Source organism: Medicago truncatula, chromosome 8 (genome assembly GCF_003473485.1).
Source record: "Medicago truncatula cultivar Jemalong A17 chromosome 8, MtrunA17r5.0-ANR, whole genome shotgun sequence".
Classification (NCBI taxonomy): Eukaryota; Viridiplantae; Streptophyta; class Magnoliopsida; order Fabales; family Fabaceae; genus Medicago; species Medicago truncatula.
In genome coordinates, this window is record NC_053049.1 from 15,907,631 (window position 1) to 15,928,990 (window position 21,360).

Here is a 21,360-nt window from a genome sequence, read left to right on the forward strand (position 1 = left end):
ATGCATATTGAAATTGCTGCTATTTGAATCATATAGAAGATTTCATTTGAATTCCTATTACTGCATCAAGATTATTTTTATAGCCATGTGCTGTAATTTCGTTTGCAGCAGGAACAATATTTGTTTTGTAGCCTTTATCAATTGTGCTAGTTATTTATATCGAAAATCTTTATAATTTAGAATAATTTCTTGGATAATCTCTCCACTACATGTTGCATTAGTGATTATGCTCTTATCATTTTATTGCAGTTTTAGCAATTCGGGCTGAAATATTAAATCTTTGGTTGTTTCTGTGATTGCAATTAAGGTTGAATCATCTGCATTTAATCACAGTTCTCTGCAAAATAAAAAATTGCGACAGACTGTTATCACGTCTGCAATTTAAAACTTTAGTCTGCATAAACTTTAGAGTTCTTACTCAATGGTTGTTTAACTGGTATATAGTTTACCCCAAATGTTGTTATTAGAAAAATAAGTAAATTACATGGAAACTAAAATCTCACTCATAAAACCAAGATTGAAGAGTTTACAAACAAGACATTGTTGAATCTCACGTTTACACCTTTCCAGCAAATTTACATTCCAATCAGCCAATTTATTCATTCCTCTTGCTTTACAGCCTGAATTCTGAAGTGATCTAGTGCGGAATTACCATCTAGTCCTTTTCCATAGTAGTGTGAGACCAAACCTTTAACCGATGTTTCTTTGTAAACAGGGGGATTCTCTGGTGTGAGCAACTCAGTTATAGGTCCATATAGTTTTGAATTCTCGGGGGGAAGATGTTGCCTGAAAAAGCATGCTACTGAAATTCGTGGACCAATTTTTGGTGCCAGAACTCTGTGTTTAACACTGAGAAACTTATCGTTTGTGATTAGCTGCAAAATTATTTAGACATTGAAGGACAGTTCGGATTAGCTTCTATCTCATAGTATTTTACTGGTTGATGATTTTATGTTCTTGTTCTAAAGTACTTCACAGCTTTTTTTTTTGATGAAATATACTAGTAGAAATGAAACTGTGTAGGACCACAGGTACTAAAAATCTAAAATAATGTTTTGGACGATAAAATGAAGTTATAAGGAGATGACACATGTCCACTTAATCATTTTTTTTCTTCTGGTACAATACTTAATCATTCTTTTATTAATTAGTTATAGTAAATAGATAGATAGATAGGTAGATAGATAAATAATGAAATTTTTACCTGCATCATGTCACCGAGGTTAATGACCAGAGCGCCAGGAATCGGTGTGACATCAACCCACTGATTTCCATGGAAAACTTGGAGGCCACCAAGTTGATCTTGTAAGAGAACAGTAAAGAAACTACTGTCAGAATGAGCACTTGTGCCAAAAGTGAGTTCTGGCTCAGGGCAAGGTGGGTAATAATGGGAAATTAGGAAAAGTCCTTCTGCACAATCTATGTCTTTAAGGTAATTGGAATTAAGGCCTAATGCTTCAGAAAGCAATTCAAGCAGAATCATCCCCACTTTGTTGACATAGTCAGAGTACTTAACTGTTATATCTCTGCATGTAAATAAGTTAAATATATCAAAATCTGAATGTTTGTATATTTTAAGTTAAATTCAAGGTTTGTACCTAATTTTGAGTAGAAGCACAAGACCAACCATTGTACTGTAGTAATGATTCATTTTAAAGAAAATATGTAAGGGATCCATGCATTATGAACAAATGAATTTGATTGTAATAACTTATTCAGGTAGATGTAAAGCTAAATAAGTATTACTAGACAGTTTTGACAACATTATATAAATAAATTTCTAAATTTTTTAGTAAAAGTTTGTGCCTAACTTTGTAAACAAAAATTTCTTAAAAGTCTTCGTGAGCTTAACTCATGGTTCGAATTTCGGATCCTCCACTTACTCACCTTAAAATGTGAATTTCTCGGATCCTCTACTTATTCACCTTAAGATGTGAATTTCTAACCCCTAAACTACTTGATTAAAAAAGTATCAGAGAGTACATGATAAATATACCTGCAAACTGTAGGCAGATCCTGAGGATCAAGAGGCTGAGGACCCATAACACAAGAAAGACTATCCCTCCAATTAACAGCAGGAGTAACATACAAATCAAAATTGGTATTAAAATAAGCTCTTTTAGTAATATCACGAGAATAAAACTTTTTCTTCATTTCAGTGTCTTGTTCATGAAATCTGACCACTCCATCAATCATTTCATCCAAAACAGTAGATGGAATACCATGGTTGACCACTTGAAAGAACCCCCACTTTTCACTTGCATGCTTTACTTTCTCAATTATCTCTAAACGTGAACTTGAACTTGTGTTGGTAAATAAAGGACCAAAATCTATGATTGGAATACTAAGATTGGTTGAACTGGTTTGTTTGTTGTTATGTTCATGAATCTTATCATGAATGAAAATCTTTGGGACTTTGGTCAAACCAGCATCTACAAGTCCTTTTACACCTTCTTTTGATTCATCAAGAAGCTTTAACTCTTTCTGTCTATCATAAACATGTTCATGTTCTTGTTTGATTTCTTCTAGATTTGTGTTCACCATGCTATGCTTTCTTTCACTGCTTTTTTCTCTATAACAACTCAACAGATAAGATATCTGTCTTTGGCTTTTTGGGAAGTTGTACAATAATGTCTGGAAAATAAGTACACTCTCCAATTTTGAAAATAAGCCAAAAAAAGAAAGATATTAAGGTTACGGTGACATTGATGATTTTAATATATTTTTGATAGAAGACAATGATATATGAATGACTAAAATAAGTTATTTTGATGAAAAAGAATGATCGGTTAGGAGAGAGAAGAGACAACTTCATCAATATTATCAAAATTCAATGTCACCTAAGTACCTAAACAATAATCGATACCAATTATCAATAATTTATTTGATTACTTCACAACCATCTCATCTAAGCGCTCTTGGGTGTGTGTGCCCTCTTTTAATTTAACATTAACGGTACTATGAAATTATAATTTACTAAAATTATTATTCGCTCTTTGATTTATATATTTTATTTTTATTTTATGTGATGGAACGAGTCTCTTCTAGCTTAATCAAGGTCCTGAGTTCGAATCCAGCCTTGGGCATGCAGCAGCGTTAAAACTCTTAGGGAGAGCCTGCCGCCCATTTAGGTCCCACAATGCTCGAGGGATTAATCTCTGCGGGATACCCGGTTTATACCAGGAAAAAAAGAGGGCACACACTAACATGTGTTCTTGGGATACATATTGATGAACTCAAAATAGAAATATTCATTTAACAACTTATCCTTTAGACTAATCGAACGGTGGTTACAGAGCAAGAGAGATCACAAGAGACAAATGGGCAGAAGATGATCTGATTTTTTTTTTTGATAGGGCAAGAGCAAAATGACATCAAAGAGAGTGACTCCCAACCAAGTTGGTACCCAACTCTAATCAATTGTCAATTGTTCATATATATATATTATTAAAAAAAAGGGAAAAAATTACAAAAAAAATTGGGGGGACATAAAACCTAACCCAATCGATCCATGTGAATCAACCATAACAGGTAATACATCAAAGAAGAACAACACAGTGGATCCAACCCTAATCAATTCTAAGAAACGAACACCATAACAATAAACGTTTGTGAGTACCAAGAGGGTCTATAATTTGGCGAATGATGCGATCGTCAACACGAAATCGGATCACATACCATCAACTCCATGCAAAAAATCGCAGCAAGCATTAATGACTGTTTCGAGTTCACACAGTCCCAAGTCAAACATAAGGACACATAATGACTGTTTTGAGTGTGCAAAGCTTCTAAATTGGCGTATGAATCGTCTGTCAACACATAATGATTCAAGGACCAGCCAAAGTACAAAAATTACAAATTCATCCTTGAATTTGCAAGGACCATCCAAATTCGTCCCCCGATTTATCTAAATATCAAATTCATCCATGAATTTGGCAAATGTCAATCAATTTAGTCCATTCATCAAGTTGTGGTGTTAAAGGTGTTGACGTGGTCTGTTAACCTCTCCCAAGGCTTGCCATGTCAGATGTCACACAAGCAGAGATTAATTTTGTAGAAAGTGACAAAATTGCCAAGGGCGAAATTGATTGATTTGAAGAAAATTGAAACCCTGATTTGCAGAAAAATGGTCGTCATACAACGACTTTTCTTCCCCAAATCTATAAAATTGGAACCCCAATTTTACAATCTGTAATCTAGAGTTCAAAATTCCAAAAATTTCTTCCATTAATTGATGACAACGTTCTTCCCCAATTCTAAAAATTTCAAAACCTAATTAATTGAAAGAACCCCACTTTTCACTTGCATGCTTTACTTTCTCAATTATCTCTAAACGTGAACTTGAACTTGTGTGGTAAATAAAGGTCCAAAGTCTATGATTGGAATACTAAGATTGGTTGAACTGGTTTGTTTGTTGTTATGTTCATGAACCTTATCATGAATGAAAATCTTTGGGAATTTGGTCAAACCAGCATCAACAAGTCCTTTTACACCTTCTTTTGATTCATCAAGAAGCATTAACTCTTTGTGTCTATCATAAACATGTTCACGGTCTTGTTTGATTTCTTCTAGATTTGTGTTCCCCATGTTTGAGTTTCTTTCTTGGACAACAAAACAACAGATGAGATATTTGTCTTTTGTTTTTTTGGGAAATTGTACAATGATGTCTAGAAAATAAGTATAATCCAATGTTGAAGATAAGTCAAAAAAAGAAAGAACTAAAGGACACATGAGAAAGAAAAAAGAAATTCTTGGGTGACATTAAAATTTGATGATATCAATGACTTTAATGTATTTTTTTTTTTGAAAAAGAATGATATATGAACGATTAAAATAAGAGTGGTTATACGTTGATTACCATAAGTGGCACACATCTTTTTTACCGCCATACATGGATGTGTCATGTGGCCATGTGAGCCTCACCACCCCACCTAATACTGTCTTTTACATGAGGTGAAATTACGAAAATGTCTTTTCACATGAAATGTATAATGGAGGTAGGTGAAGAAATGGTGTCAATATAACATTATTGTTAAAATAAATTATTTTGATAAGATAGAATGATATGTTGGAAGAGAGATAAAGACAAAGCCATTAATTTCATCAAAACTCAATGTCACTTAAGTGAAACCCAAAAAATAACGAGATTGTCAATGATTAACGTTAAATTAGTAAATTAAAAAATAGAAATAAAAATTATAAACCAAAGGTAGAATAATAATTTTAGTAAATTAAAATATCAAAGCACTATGGATGTACTCATTGCAATCATTAATGTTAAATTAAAAGAGGATAAATGCTAACATGTGTTCTTAAGATACATGTTAATGAACTCAATAAAGAAATATTTATCTAAATACTAATCCTTCGGATTAATTGAACAATGGGTAAGAAAACATGAGAGATCACAAGAGACAAATAGATAGGAGATGATCCGAGTCTAAAAACGATTAACTATTTACCCATCTTTTTTTAAGAATAACTATTTACCCATCTTAAAATTACAAAAATTACTAACAAAAATATAAAGTTGACCAAATTGACCATTAATGCGTGCTAGCATTTTCCTAAAAAGTTGGCCAAATTGTCCAATGCCACACGGAGGTGTAGAGTGGTGGTATGCAACGTAAGGTGGTCTATCTATCACTAGTCATAGTTTTCCAAGCATTTTCTTGAATAAAAAATAAATTTGGTCAACTAAATAGAAAAGATAGATAGTAGGTTCTAACTTTTTGAGATTTTATTTCCAAACACTCACAAAGTATACATAGTAGGTGCAAACTTTTTGGATTCTAAAATGGTTGTCCTATGAATCAATCTAATCTTTATATGGTAGATTCTATTAGAATTTGAATTACTGCATATTGAAATTGCTGTTATTTGAATCATATGGAAGATTCCATTTGAATTCATATTACTGCAGCAAGATTATTTTTATGGCCATGTGCTGTAATTTCATTTGCAGCAGCAATATTATTTGTTCTATAACCTTTAACAATTGTGCTAGTTATTTATACCGAAAATCTTTATAATTTAGAATAATTTCTTGGATAATCTCCACTACATGCTGTATTAGTGATCATGCTCTTATCATTTTATTGCAGTTCTAGCGATTCGGGCTGCAATATTAAACTTTTGACTTAGAAATCGTGGTTGAGTCTAACACAATCCCACAAAACCGGCTTGTGAGGTGAGAATTTTTCCCACTTATAAACACATATTCATGCCTTATTATGTTCGATGATGCAGGACTCTTTAATATTTTGGTTGTATCTGTGATTGCAATTAAGGCTGAATCATCTGCAGTTAATCACAGTTCTCTGCAAAGTAAAAAATTGCGACATTACTGTTATCATGTCTGCAATTTAAAACTTTAGACTACATAAACTTTAGAGTTCTTACTCTTCAATATTTAAAATTTTATGCCAAATGTTGTTATTAGAAAAATAAAGTAATTACATGGAAACTAAAATTTCAGTCTCATAAGACCAAGATTGTAGAGTTTACAAACGAGACATGTCGAATCTCTCACGATTACACCTTTCAAGCAAATTTCCATTCCTATCAGCCAATTTCTTCATTCCTCTTGCTGTTCAGCCTGAATTCTGAAGTGATCTAGTGCAGAATTACCATCTAGCCCTTTTCCATATAGTTTTGAGACCAAGCCCTTTACTGATGTTTCCTTGTAAAGTGGAGGATTCTCTGGTGTGAGCAACTCTGCTATAGGTCCATATAGTTTTGTATTTTCAGGGGGAAGATGCTGCCTGAAAAAGCATGCTACTGAAACTCTTGGACCAATGCTTTGCGCCAGAACTCTGTGTTTAACGCTTAGAAACTTATCGTTTGTGATTATCTGCAAAGAAAGTGTTTAGACATTGAAGGACAATTTTAATTAGCTTCAATCTCATTAAATTTACTAGTTGATGATTTTACGTTTTGCTTCTAAAGAACTTAAAACTTCTTTTATAAAGTATACTAGTAGAAACGAAACTGCGTAGAACCACATGTACTAAAAAATGTCTAGTTATAAATATAAATTTCTACCTGCATCATGTCACCGAGGTTAACGACCAAAGCGCCAGGAATCGGTGTGACATCAACCCACTGATTTTCATGGAAAACTTGGAGGCCACCAAGTTGATCTTGTAAGAGAACAGTGAGGAAGCTACTGTCAGAATGAGCACTAGCACCAATAGTCAATTCAGGCTCAGGGCAAGGTGGGTAATAATGGGAAATTAGGAAAAGGCCTTCTACACAATCTATGTCTTTAAGGTAATTGGAATTGAGGCCTAATGCTTCTGAAAGCAATTCAAATAAAATCGTCCCCACTTTCTTAACATACTCAGAGTACGTCGTTGTTATGTCTCTGCATGTAAACCACGTTAAATAATATCAGGCTTAGTTCAAATCTATTATTGTGTAGCAATTTATACAGGTAGATGTAAAGCAAAATAGGTTTTACTAGACAGAAAGTAAGACAAAAGTGCTTATGTATATGAACAGAGAACATAAAACAGATTTAACATCATCATATAAATAGCTCTGAAACAAAGGTACTCCTAATTTCATGTTGTAATATATTCTAATGGTGTACTTGACAACCATGGTTGTCATTATCAAGTCGATATTCAAATTGTGAATCTGGAAGATCTATTTTCCGAAACGTGAATTGAATCTATTAATGTATACATGACCAATGAAATATGACATTTTAAAGTAAAAACAAGGGGTTTGCATAAAAGAATAAGCACTTATATCAAATTGAAACTTCAAAATAATTAACGACTTAAGTTATAAATCAAGATGACAAAAGAAAGTGGCAAGAAACACGAAGTTGACAAAAAATAGTGATTATCTACACAAAGATAAGGGCAAGCTGCTAATCATATAATGAATTGAGATTCATTGAAATGCATCGAGATTCATGTCATAAATAGATATGCACAACAATTCATATCAATAACTCAGTTTTGTTTCGAATACAAGTTACGTGTATCGTAAGATATTGATAACCAGTATAGGTTGAACCACAGTTAGTATACATTAAGCAGGCAGAGACCTGCCGACCATAACAAGAAGGTCTGTGTAACTAACAGCAGGCATGCTGCTATACTTATTCTACTCTAGAAAACTCCACCCGGTCCTGTTTATAAGAGAAAGTTGGGTCAACAAAAGTTGATGTATCTGATTCAATTCAGATCCATCAACTTTCGTTGACCAAACTTTTTCCTATAAAAAGGACCGGAGTTTCAAACTTTAAAAACTACAAATAATAAAGAACAAATATTTGTAAAAAAAGACACTGGAAAAGTAAAGAGTACATGGGAAATATATACCTGCAAACTGTAGGCAATTTCTGAGGATCAAGAGGCTGAGGACCCATAACACAAGAAAGACTATCTCTCCAATTAACAGCAGGAGTAACATACAAATCAAAATTGGTATTATAATACACCCTTTTACCATTATCACGAGAATAAAACTCTTTCTTCGTTTCAGTGTCTTGTTCATGAAATCTAACCACTCCATCAATCATTTCATCCAAAACAGTAGATGGAATACCATGGTTGACCACTTGAAAGAATCCCCACTTTTCACTTGCATACTTTACTTTCTCAATTATCTCTAAACGTGAACTTGAACTTGTGTTGGTAAATAAAGGTCCAAAATCTATGATTGGAATACTAAGATTGGTTGAACTGGTTTGTTTGTTGTTATGTTCATGAATCTTATCATGAATGAAAATCTTTGGGACTTTGGTCAAACCAGCATCTACAAGTCCTTTTACACCTTCTTTTGATTCATCAAGCAGCTTTAACTCTTTCTGTCTATCATAAACATGTTCATGGTCTTGTTTGATTTCTTCTAGGTTTGTGTTCACCATGTTTGAGTTTCTTTCTTTGACAACAACTCAACAGAGGAGATATTGTCTTTGGCTTTTTGGGATATTGTACAGTGATGTCTTTGTCTCTCCAATTTTAAAATAAGCCAAAAAAGAATGATCTAAACTGTAACAGGAATTAGGTAGTAGTGAACTAGAAGTATTGGTCAATTAGATTATGGGAAATAAAATTTTAAATCTAGTGCAGGCCATGACTGCTAAATAACATAAAATAATCTATTTTCATCAATAATCTATTTCTAAAAATAGTGGCCGATATTGATAACCATGTTATCGGTCGATAAAACAGGCATATTGACTGTCTCAATTGGTATTAGGAGCCTTTAATCTAGTGCAGGCCATGACTGCTAAATACAAACTGAAGAAAACGTCTCAATTGGTATCAGGAGCCTTTAATCTAGTGCCATGACTGCTAAATACAAACCGAAGTAAATTTTGAGTGTTATGGGAGTTGAGTAAAAGATGGAAATGAGTTTATGCTTCCTATGTGATGAACCTCTTACTTTAGATCATTTTCAATTAAAGCATAAGAATATTAAAATAGCAATGAGGGATATTGATTAAAGCATAAGTGTTATGGAAAATTTTCTTGTACTGAATCCATTAATCAACATCTCTCTTGAAACCCATGAATAGGATGGGTAATGCACTTGGACTTGAAAAGTTGTGTTATTCCCTTCAAGGGTTTGATCAAATGCTGCCGAAGCAGTTGATAGCCACGTTGTTGAACCATCAAACAACCAATTACGGCAACAATTGTGCCATTGGTTGTGCGACAACCAAAAGGTTTTTCAATCTCTCCTTGAAATTTTCTAGTTGGATTGAGCGCATCTTCAGAAAAGCAATCATCACCTTCGACAACTAGTATGTATGCACAATCAGTCGTTCTGCGTTTAAGCAATCTCAGATGTTTTGATCCCGGTGGGTTGTTATCCCGCGAGCTTGACGCAACTCATCTTTCACGCTACAGGTTCACACCGATTGTTTTGGTAGCCACGATGCCATCACCGTCACCAAGGTTCTATCCGCCTCCAAAACCACCTGATACGGTTGTTGAGCTCTTTCTTACGATCAGAACTAAGTGCTCTGGTCCTTCTCCACAAGTTCGTAGCAGGTGCAGAACAACTCAAAGTGCTAAGGTATTTCTGCATCAATAGGATTTATTTCCACATCTTCTAATCTAGTTAGAAGTAACTTTGTAAGTGGTATTCCATTGACAAGGTTAGCTGGAGATAAATGTGCATCATAGTTATGTGACTCTTTTGTGCCCCCCTCAAGATTTGGATAACTATATTTTTCTTCATGCCAATCATTTTGATATTTCTGGCTTAGATATAGTAATCAGATTGATTTCAAGAGAGATGTTGATTAATTTATCTACCTTCTTGGGAATTGTTTTTTTCAAACTGCTACAATTTCTAGAATTCCAATGACGAAACTGATAACGATACACCATTCATCTTCTTTATTGATGAATTTGATTCTACTGTACCCAAGAGAGAAGACACGTGATGAAGTTGATAGAAGGATTGTTTCACAAGTCTTGAATCTTATGGATTGATTGAAATCATGTGCTTATATTATGCTTATTGGTGCTACTAATCATCCTAATAGCATTGGTGCTACTAATTTTGTGCTTATATTATGCTTATTGGTGCCACTAATTTTGAAGATGTGTTGGTATTCAATAGCGTCTATGAAAAGAAACCTTATAAACAAGAGGCTTATGAGTAAATCAATTAGTGAAGATGGTGTTTTTATGCACAATACTTTGTCAAAATGTTGTGTGAATGCTTCCAAATTTGAATTGGTTGAGTTGTTGTATGAAGAAATAGAAGGTACCATTGTTCTGGATGGTTATGGCAAGAAATTTATGTGTGAATGGATGGAGAACATATTGTGTAGTGGGATGCAGTGCACTAATTGCAAGCTTGCTAGTTGGACAATGAAGTTATCCCTCACTTTTTTCTTTGATTATATAAATATATATATGATTTATATGATGGAAAATTGGTATGAACAACTTAGAAAGTGGGGAATAGTACTGATGGCTGCACTATGTCATTTATTAGAGAAAATTCTAAATTCAAAAATTGGCATTTCATGCACTATATACCATCTTGGTTAGGTGATAGGGTGGTAAGCATTAACTCTCCTTTAAAAGAAGCTACTGGTGAGAAGGTTATTTTGTTTATGAATCTTGAGCTTCATTCCTTGAAGTCGAAGCTAAATTTCACTTTTTCACATTTTCACGTTTGCTCTCTTTCTTTCTCTCTTTTCACCAAAGTTCATCTTCTCAATAATACTTGCTCCACGAATCTAAATTTCATTGATGTGAGGTTTGGAGTTACCGAATTCACAGCACCTCAGAGATTTGTTTTCCAGGCTTTGCATTAAGTTGACTAATGATTTCTCTACCAACTTGTCTTGCTTTATCTTTCCTTAATGACTTCTATGCATAAGTACACATTTTGTGGTTTTTTCTGTATATACAGAATTGTGTTTATGGCTTTCATTGGCGCTCTTATTCCAGCTTCTTTAATAGAACAGTTGTTTTACCTGAACATCAAAATACAGGTACGTATGCGATACTATATGTGTTTATCTTTATACATCTCTTACTTTTTTATCTTCTATAACTTATGCACATTTCCTAAATACACACAAAAACCTAATTAAGTCATTGTATTTGACATTCATTTGAGAGTTCTTTGCACTGATGTACTTGTTTATTGAATATTATTTCCTCCTTTATTGTCTTTAGTCTTTCTAATTCTAAATTGACCCTTCTATCTAAAAATGTGTTTCATGAGGCTGTCCAATATATTCTATAATAACAAAGATCTGTAGTTCTGTTCAATGCAACAAGAAGAAAGTTTTTTCCCAATTGATAGTGTTAGGTACATGGATAATTGACAACCATAGAATGTTGTCATGTAAAAATTTCAAAACAGAACATTTAACTCTGTATATCTTTTAGTCGTTGTTATGTATAGTTATCCTCAGTCTTCCTGTCTCTAATTATACGTACAATTGTGGTCTATTCTCCAAACCAGCATAGGATATTTGCTTTTGTCTAACTGCATATATCCGAAGAGTCTTCACTTCCTTGGCATTTGATCTTCCTGTTCAATTACAACAAAGGAAAACGGTGTTTGTTCCGATATCCTTACCTTGGTAAAATGTTTGAGACTGTTACATCATTGATGGAAGGATCCTTGAAACTTTTTGAGGAAGATGAATCAGTAGAGGTCATTCTTCCAATTGAAAATGCAGGTTGTTTGGGTTTTGGAAGGGTCATTGTGTCACTAGCCAACATTACAACAACAGTTGACATGGTTGGTCTATCTGCCGCATCTTCTTGAACACACAAAAGACCTATGTTTATGCACCTCACAACCTCATTGTCGTCGATGCATGATTTTCCTAGTACCGAATCCATTATTTCCAAACACGTTCCTTCACACCATTTTTTCCATGTCTGCAAGTTATTGTGCATATTGTTAAGCCCTAGTAAACTCTAATGCATGTACATAAATTCTTGATCAGATAAGAACGAAAAACTCACATATAATAGAAGACTCTGACCATGTTCTGATAGATAGAATCCAGTATTCTTTTTCCCACTAATGATTTCCAACACTAGTACTCCAAAGCTGAATACATCGGTTTTCACAGAAAATACTCCTTCCATTGCGTATTCTGGTGCCATGTATCCACTATTGGAAATCAATAGAAGTTTGTTAGTTTTCCTTACATCAAGGAATAAATTACGAAGAATTCCATTAATTTTCAACCAAGTATAACTCACTAGGTGCCCATTATTCGTCTTGTATTTGCCTGGTTCTGGCCTATGTCAAATGCCCTTGCCAATCCAAAATCTGATATTTTGGGATTCATTTCATGATCTAATAGAACATTGCTAGCTTTGAGATCTCTATGAATTACTCTTAATCTAGAGTCCTCATGGAGGTATAAAAGACCTTTAGCTATTCCATTGATAATGCTCAAACTTAGTTTCCAATTTAGTTCCTTTCTCTTTTCATTATCTGACAACCAAAAGACAGAAGAGATCAGTATCTGATATAGGCCTTAATTATAAAAGTGCCACCCAAACAAATCTTGAGGGAATAGCAAAAACTAGATAGAAAGTGTTGGCCTTAGCATGGAGTAAATGTATTATTATTTACTCACTCACTATTCTGTATGCATTATTTATTGACATTTCATATAAAGATCTGGAAAACAAAATGAGCCACAACTTTCTTGGGAATTATGACTTGAGTTGTTGCTTTCATTTACCATGTCAAGAGATGTCAATATCATATTGTTCAATTCATGATACTCTTGATACAAGTATTAGTACACAATAAAGTTCTAACTTACTCTCAACTACTACTTCATAGCCCAAATCATTAATATTAACAATTGACAAGTCTGAAATAAAATATATTTTTTCAAGTAAAAATCAACAGATATGGAGAAAAAGAGTGAAGTTGGGTTATAAAGCTTAAAAATGTCGGTTATTTGAGGGTTGAAAACTAATTAAGTAGAACTCATAAAATGTTAAAACATGCACTAATTGAAATTTAAAAAGTTTCCTTTAATACCAAGCAATGTAGTTATCGGATAACATACCAAACAGGTGAAAGTCCAGACTTGCATTCGGCATAAACTCATACACAAGTAGCTTCTCATTTCCTTCCAAGCAGCATGCTAAAAGTCTTACAAGGTTGCGATGTTGCAATTTCGCTATAAACATTACTTCATTCTTGAACTCCTCTGAGCCTTGACCAGAAGTTCTTGAGAGCCTTTTTACGGCTATTTGTCTTCCATCTGGCAGAATTCCCTATAAAAATTTGAAACCAAACTAAAATCATAAACAAAAGTGATTATATTAAATAACCTATTTTAAAAACTCTAAATCATAAATACCTTATAGACAGATCCAAATCCACCTTCCCCTAATTTAGATGTTTCTGAAAAGTTATTAGTACAATGTTGAATTGTGATCAATGGGATTGTAGGAAGATCTGCATTCAGTGTTTCCTCATATGCAGGTGCCAGCCAATCTATATAAAATGTTTGTTCAATTTATATTTGATAATCTGAATTAAATGACCATATTTGAATATGTGAAATATGCTACCAAACAAATTAGCATGTATTATTTTAGGAAGTTACCTTTTCTAACTCTATTCTTGCACCAGAAACAGTATATAGTGGAACTTAGTAGAATTACTGATCCTAGCACACTAAAGCCAATGATCAAGTTTTTTGACTTACTAGAACCTTTCTTTTTTGCTGTAACTGTAATAGAATAAAAAAGGATTATAATTTCTATATACTACCAGTGAAAATGGGAACATGAAACACCATAAAGTAAATAGAACCTCGAAGTAATTGATGTTTCACCTGTTTGTGGATTAGGAACAAGTTCTGAAGGGAATTGCTCAAGGTTCTGATAGAACTTATAATCATCATACCTAATCAGACAACTAGCAGATCCAACAAGCCACCCCAACTTATGTTCACAACATTTGTGAACCGTTGCTAACATAATCTCCAAACACTGTCTGCACCTTTCATTTGTAAGATCTCTACTGCATTGAACCAGTCCATACCTACCCTCAGTAGAACTCAAATTGAAACTGCTCATATAATACAATTGGTTTCTCTCAGTAGTTGCTTTTTTGATCAAAAATTTCATCAAATCCTCACTTTTCTGAATTTCTATTGCATTAGAGACGGTTTTAGATCCAACACGAGTCCAATTAGGGTAAGTTGTGACTTTCCCAAAGAAATTCTCATTTGAGTACCTCAAAATGCAGTCGCTGTAAAATATAGTAGCGGCGACTCTATTGGGGCAGCGCTCAAGAACTTTTCTAGTAGCAGAAGCGACACATAATTCACAAAAGCTTACATCGCCACGACAATCATAGAGACCATACACTGCATCTCCTTTTGTTGTGTTTTCGCCTATGCTGTTGTAGTTATAACCTTTGCTTTTGGCTGCATCAGCAGATAGATATGAGAGGATGCTTTTGAGATTTGTTTTGTATGCATTGCTAAGAACCTTTGGTTTTGAGTAATTACAGTCATCCCGCATATAAGTAGGTGATTGAGCTTTTGTAATGAGTTGTTTGAAGCTTATATATAGTATGAAAGCAAAAAATATTGATCTCAAGTTTAGTTTTCTTCCTTCCATGGAGTACTATGTTCCTATTGCATGATTCCAATTATTGCCAATGATGTTGTAATGATAATTGAGCTATTATATTTAGAAGTCCAAAGCAAATGATGCTGTAATGATAGAAAATTTGAGTCATGAATTTATGTTTACCAAGTCCACTCTTCATGTGTTTGTATTGATAGATATTTTAGAAAAGTCAAAGGATATTATTGGTCATGAATCAAGATAAGAAATTATTTGTCATTATGTTTACTGTAATTCCTTTTTCTATATAAACAGTCTTGGACTGTAGAAATAAAATATGAAAGAATTATTCCTCTAATCTCTCATATGATTTCTTATATGTTTTTCTAGATATATGAAAGAGAAATTATTTAAAAGTTTGTATTCAACTGACTACTACTTTGTTTGCCGGCCTCCAAGTTTAATTAAATTGTTATATTTCCTTATAAAATTGACCTGGTTTTCCATGCTTTGCATTAAGTATACAAAATGTAGTTAAGTTTTGACTGATGATTTCTCTACCAACTTGTCTTGCTTTATCTTTAATTAATGTTTTCTATACAGCAGTACGTATTTTAAGGTTGTATCGCTCTTACTGTCTCTGACTAGAGAATTGTGTTTATGGCTTCTCATTAGTCTCTTATTCCAGCTTCTTTAATAGAACAATTGTTTTATCTGAACATCAAAATACAGGTACCGTATGCGATAAATACATTAGCTTCTTTAATAGAACAATTGTTTTATCTTTACATATCTCTTACTTTTTATCTTCTACAATTTATGCACATTTTAAAAGTACACACAAAAACCGAAAGACACTGTCTTTGACATTCATTTAAGAGTTATTTGCACTGATGTACTTGTTTATTGAATATTATTTCCTCTTTCAATGTCTTAATTAGTCTTTCTGATTCTAAATTGACCCTTCTAGCTAAATATTTGTTTTATGATTTAGCTGAAACTGAACTTTGGATTTGGTCTACAAGGTTAATATGGATCTCAGACAGTGCATTTTCCAATGTTGGTGGAAGAGGTAATATACTTTTTCCTTAACTATTAATTTTTTTATTTTATTTTAAGCAACATTAGACAGTGCATTATGTCACTTCTGAAATTTAACTGCAATATCACATTCCATGCTATGCAAGATTCATTTCTAAAGTAACAAGTTAATCATCGTCTAAGGAGCTTTTTCGATCACAAATAAAATTATAAAACCAAAATGAAGGACATTTGATTCAAGGCTGTCTTCTTTTTTAGTAATAGTTTGTTTAATTAAGGCTTGTTCGCAGAAAAGTATTTATCGAGTTACAAGCCAGTTTGAGTAATCTTCTACACAAACATTTATGAAAAAAATATTAAAGGAATCAACTATCTAGGCGAAACAATAGTTATGGGTACTTCATCAACATAATTATCCTTATAACTTTTTAAAGTTGGATCGTCCTCCGTCATTCTTCCTACTGAAAATGCCGGTTGCTTGGGTTTTGGAATGGGCATTGTGTCACTGCCTAGCATAGCAACGACCGTGGACATGGTTGGTCGATCTGCAGCATCTTGTTGTACACACAATAAACCAATGTGTATGCACTTCATAACCTCACTTTCAATGTATGATTTTTTGTGGATTGGATCTATTAATTCCAAGCTTTTTCCTTCACACCAAAGCTTCCAAGTCTGCATACAAATATGCAAAGTTAGACGCTTTAGTTGAAATATTGTTAGCAAAATTTTAAAATACTTTTATTTTTTGATAGTTGGTTCATGACATGATATCCCATTAGACCCCTTATGTTCAAGTGACCTAATATTTCCGTCTTGCTACCTCAAGTATTTTTCCAAACAAAAATGGTTAGAAGTAAGCACAAGGTATGTTTGTATATTATCATTGTTTTATAACCAATAGGATTTCATTTATAGGGCTTGCAAGAATTTCACAAAATATAAAACTATTTATGTGTGCTAAGTGGAATAGTATGGTCATCAACTTCTTTTTCCATTTAATATCAGTTTGTTGATGAAATGTGATTAGCCAAACTCACATATAATAGAAGACTTTGCCTATGTTCTGAAAGTATGAATTCACCATTCCTTTTTCCATACACAATTTCTAATACAAGAACTCCAAAGCTGAAAACATCGGATTTCACTGAAAATAATCCAGCCATAGCATATTCTGGAGCCATGTATCCGCTGTTTAAAGTCAAAAGTACATTGTCAGACTCAGAGTTGTGAATTATGTGAACTTTTCTAATATTTGTTTGAAAATAGAGTTGCCAATAAACACTTACTAGGTGCCAATAACTCTTTTTGTTTTTGTCTGACTTTGACCTTTTTCAAATTTCCTTGCTAATCCAAAATCTGATATTTTCGGATTCATTTCATCATCCAGAAGAACATTGCTGGCTTTCAGATCTCTATGGATAACTCTAAGTCGAGAATCTTGGTGAAGGTATAAAAGTCCTCTTGCGATTCCATTGATAATACTTAGTCGTAATGTCCAATCTAGTTTCTTATGCTGTTCTTCATCTAACATGCAAATGAACATTGTATTCATGTTATTGAGGAAAAAATAGAGACTGTTATTCACTTTTTCCATCATAATTGTTTTATACGAAAATTATATACTATGTCATTTCAATTTATCTCCCAATATGAAAAATGTTCCCATTTAAGATTATTCTTTGTAATGTTACAGTTTTTTTTCTTAGTCTAACATCCTTTTACCTCATGAATTTACCACCTTTACCGCTAGATGTATAGTAACTTCTTATAGTCAGAACTAACTTGGAGCAAGTAAAAAAATTATAATCATGAAAGCAAATAGGTTGAATAATGTTTATGTCAAAACATACCGAAAAGGTGAAAGTCAAGGCTTGAATTCGGCATGTATTCATATACTAGTATCTTTTCATTTCCTTCAATGCAGCAACCCAAGAGTCTCACGAGGTTTCTGTGTTGCAGTTTAGCTATGAAAATTACTTCATTCTTGAACTCCTCTGAACCTTGACCCGACGTTTCTGCAAGCCTTTTGACTGCAATTTCTGTCCCATCTGGTAAAGTACCCTAACAAAGATATAGGAAATAAATTTAAGAGATCATGAATGTGTCATAGTTTTGAACCAAAAGTATATATGCTAGGAAACTTGGCTTCTTTATCCATTTCATTCATACCTTGAAAACAGGTCCAAAGCCACCTTCTCCTAATTTTGATGATGATGAAAAGTAATTAGTGGCATGTTGAATTACAGAAAAAGGGATCGTAGGAAGGTCTCCATTCAATGTATCATCTATATTCAATGTTTTCCTCAACAGAAATCCACCTACCAAGGAAGCTAGTAAGTTTGAATAAAGATACGATGTAATAGGTAAATTTGTGAAATGTGCTTAGAGAACTTTAAACATGTATGTAACTTTTATAGTTACCTTTACATAACCCATTCTTTCTCCAGTAGTAGTAGACACAACAACATAGGAGAGCTACTGCCATTAGTACACTTACTAAGATGATGATCAAGGTTTTTTTGTTACTTGCACCTTCCTGCTTGGCTGCAAAAGTAACATGGATTAAAATGATGCATTTAATTTCTCATTTATAGGTCAAATGAATTTCAAATGGGCAATGAATACAATAGGGAGTTTTAGGCCCTATTTACTTTCTGAAAATATTTTCTATTTTCATTTTCTAAATTATGTAATCATATAAATTTGATAGTAAGAAGACGCGAGACTCTTTAAGTGAACTATTGCGAGAAAATAAAATACTATCTAGGGGCGATGTATTTCAGAAAAGGGAAATGCTCAATTTTACGAAATCCAGAAGCACGAAGCCGAAGAATTAATTTTTATTGCCAATTATTACACCAACTGCACCGCCTGATTTCCACCAAAACCAAATTAATTGTTTTTGAATATCTATAAAAGGAAAGAAGGCGTTATTCTTCTCTTTCGTGTGTAGGTTGCTCGTAATAAATAGCAATGCTCTTCAGAATATAATGAGTACGATTCTTTTGACATTGTCATTGTTTCTAAAAAATGCACACAATTATTCACTTCAAGACTTTATTATCTCGTTAGAAAATCAAACTAGCACAAATTTTAAAAATGAAACTAAAAAATGTTTTCACAAAGTCAACATGGCCTTAAATTTCAAGTGCATCAATGTTTTACAAAAATATAGTTTTCAGTGTTAAGTAGGAAAACCTATGGCCAACAATCTCACCATTGGTATGTGTTTTGACACCAAAGGAGTATTAAATAAAGGTTCAGGGTTTGATTTCTATAGCTAATAAATTTTCCCTCAACCCTAATGTATTTGCAGTGTGTACAAAATCTTAATTTAGGGTTTAGAACTATTTAGGTCATGCCTTGAGAATGCTCTCACGGGGGCTTGGTTTTCCATGACTTAGGCGAAGTAACTTGGGCCCTAAGTCACGTTTAGAGCGTTCCAGATGCTTCTAGAAGCTCTTTGAGGCGGCGCCTTTAGAGAGACTCGTCTAGGGCTCTTTCGGCCCTTCTGGAGGGCATTGTGCCCTTAATTATATATTGACGGTCCACAACCTCCCAAGCACGAGTCTTGGGACAAGGCGAAGTGATTAATTATGAAATTGATGGCCCACCTAACAAATTAATCACTAACATTTTCCTATAAAAAGAAAAACTCAAAAAATATTTGACCTATGACATCCAGCTTAATTGATGGAACAAATAAACTACAAAGATCAACATGGTTTTATCTATATACTGATCCATAATTTTCATAAATCTAAACGTTGATGATATTGATGTTACCTTGATTTGGCTTAAGTGAAGAGGATCCACTTTGGTCATTTAACTGGAAGAACTTTTGATCATCAAACTTGATTCCACAACTCGGAACAACAACTTCCCATGCTACCTTTGTTCCACAACACTTGGGAACTAAGTCCAACACAGCCTCCAAACACTGTCTGCACCCTTCCTTATCAAGCTCTCTAGCACACTGCAGAAATCCATATCTTTTACCAGTTTCATTCGAATTAAACTCACTCGCTCCCCATGATTGATTAGTCTCTACCGTCACTTTTCTTATCAAAATCCCTATGTAATCCTCTACTTTTGTAAGTTCAGTTGAGTCTTTTATCTTTTTCGATCCAGTAACATTCCATGACGGTGTGATGGAAACATTTCCAAAGAAATTCTTGTTAGAGTAACGGATTATGCATACATCATAAAATATAACAGCTGTGTCGCTGTTAAGACAACGTTGAGCAATTTCTTTGACAGCAGTGTTGATACAAAATTGACAGAAACTTCCTGTGACGTCAGCCCGACAATCATAGTTTCCATAAACATCATCACTGGTGGTGTTGTTGCTGCCTATTTTGTTGTTGTTAAATTCTGTTCCCGCGGCAGAATCAGAGTTTATCCACAAGAGTAATTTGTTTACGTTGGATTTGTATGAAGCTGTGAGAGATTTTTCTGTTGAGTTTTGACAAAAACTGTACAAGAAAATAGGAACTTGTGCACTTGTTGGTGTGAAGTGAAAGAGAAAAAGAAGTAAGAGCATGAAGTTATGAATGCTGATACATGCCATGGTGAGTTGTGATTTGTGAATGTTCTTTTAATTTATCTTCAATCTTATGTGACAAAACTCATTGATGTTCAACCATATATTTGTCACAAAAGTCAAAACATATTTGATTTAATGTATGAAGATTCATAGCAGTCTTTCATGAATAAAAACAATAATAATTATTCAGTACTCCCTCCAGTCTTGAATTAAACATGTTTTGATTTTGTTTATATTTAAAATATGAGAGAGTAGTCTTGAGGGGTAACAAGATCACCTAACTAACTCATTTATGTCCCAATATGCTATGACAATATCTGCCGCATAGACCCACAAAGTTTTGCATTAAATTCAACAAATTTTTTTACTTTTATAAAGTCAAATCTATCACTTTTCACTATTTTCCAATACAATAAAGAAGTTAACCAAACAAGTAAATTATATTGAATATGTTCTCAAGAGTGTGACTAATAAGAACACAATTTAGCATTTCCCTTAAGATATAACAAATGCTAATGTGTCGTAAAGACATTATTTAAAAAGTCTAAAATTGTAAGTATTCATTGGACTTTTTTTTGTTTTTCTTTTAGTTTTTCATAGGTTCTTCTATCGGATGTGATCTTATTTAAATTGTGTCAGACATTAAATGTTGGTACTTCTTCAATTAAGAATTTAAACATTGTTGGTTTACAATGATGGGAGAGTCCAATC

General features: G+C 33.4%; 3 protein-coding genes across 3 annotated transcripts; all 3 read right to left on the reverse strand.

Moving 5' to 3' along the window:
* Positions 1 to 414: 414 nt before the first annotated feature.
* On the reverse strand, positions 415 to 2,689 carry LOC11429536 (1-aminocyclopropane-1-carboxylate oxidase homolog 1). Its single transcript, XM_003627980.4, has 3 exons — positions 1,997 to 2,689; positions 1,205 to 1,526; positions 415 to 875 (listed from the first exon to the last, which is right to left on the reverse strand). Exons 1-3 carry the CDS (start codon positions 2,542 to 2,544, stop codon positions 600 to 602), a joined length of 1,146 nt encoding a protein of 381 aa, XP_003628028.1. The 5' UTR covers positions 2,545 to 2,689; the 3' UTR covers positions 415 to 599.
* A 3,690-nt stretch (positions 2,690 to 6,379) lies between these two features.
* LOC11429538 (1-aminocyclopropane-1-carboxylate oxidase homolog 1) lies at positions 6,380 to 9,038 on the reverse strand. The gene is made up of 3 exons (XM_003627982.4): positions 8,337 to 9,038; positions 7,045 to 7,366; positions 6,380 to 6,853 (listed from the first exon to the last, which is right to left on the reverse strand). Exons 1-3 carry the CDS (start codon positions 8,882 to 8,884, stop codon positions 6,578 to 6,580), a joined length of 1,146 nt encoding a protein of 381 aa, XP_003628030.1. The 5' UTR covers positions 8,885 to 9,038; the 3' UTR covers positions 6,380 to 6,577.
* A 2,679-nt stretch (positions 9,039 to 11,717) lies between these two features.
* On the reverse strand, positions 11,718 to 20,799 carry LOC11425036 (uncharacterized). Its single transcript, XM_003627985.4, has 15 exons — positions 19,890 to 20,799; positions 18,525 to 18,647; positions 18,273 to 18,421; positions 17,954 to 18,164; positions 17,390 to 17,627; positions 17,141 to 17,291; positions 16,471 to 16,775; positions 15,669 to 15,747; positions 14,318 to 15,116; positions 14,087 to 14,212; positions 13,838 to 13,974; positions 13,541 to 13,751; positions 12,714 to 12,951; positions 12,471 to 12,621; positions 11,718 to 12,383 (listed from the first exon to the last, which is right to left on the reverse strand). Exons 1-15 carry the CDS (start codon positions 20,671 to 20,673, stop codon positions 12,072 to 12,074), a joined length of 4,014 nt encoding a protein of 1,337 aa, XP_003628033.3. The 5' UTR covers positions 20,674 to 20,799; the 3' UTR covers positions 11,718 to 12,071.
* Positions 20,800 to 21,360: the final 561 nt, after the last annotated feature.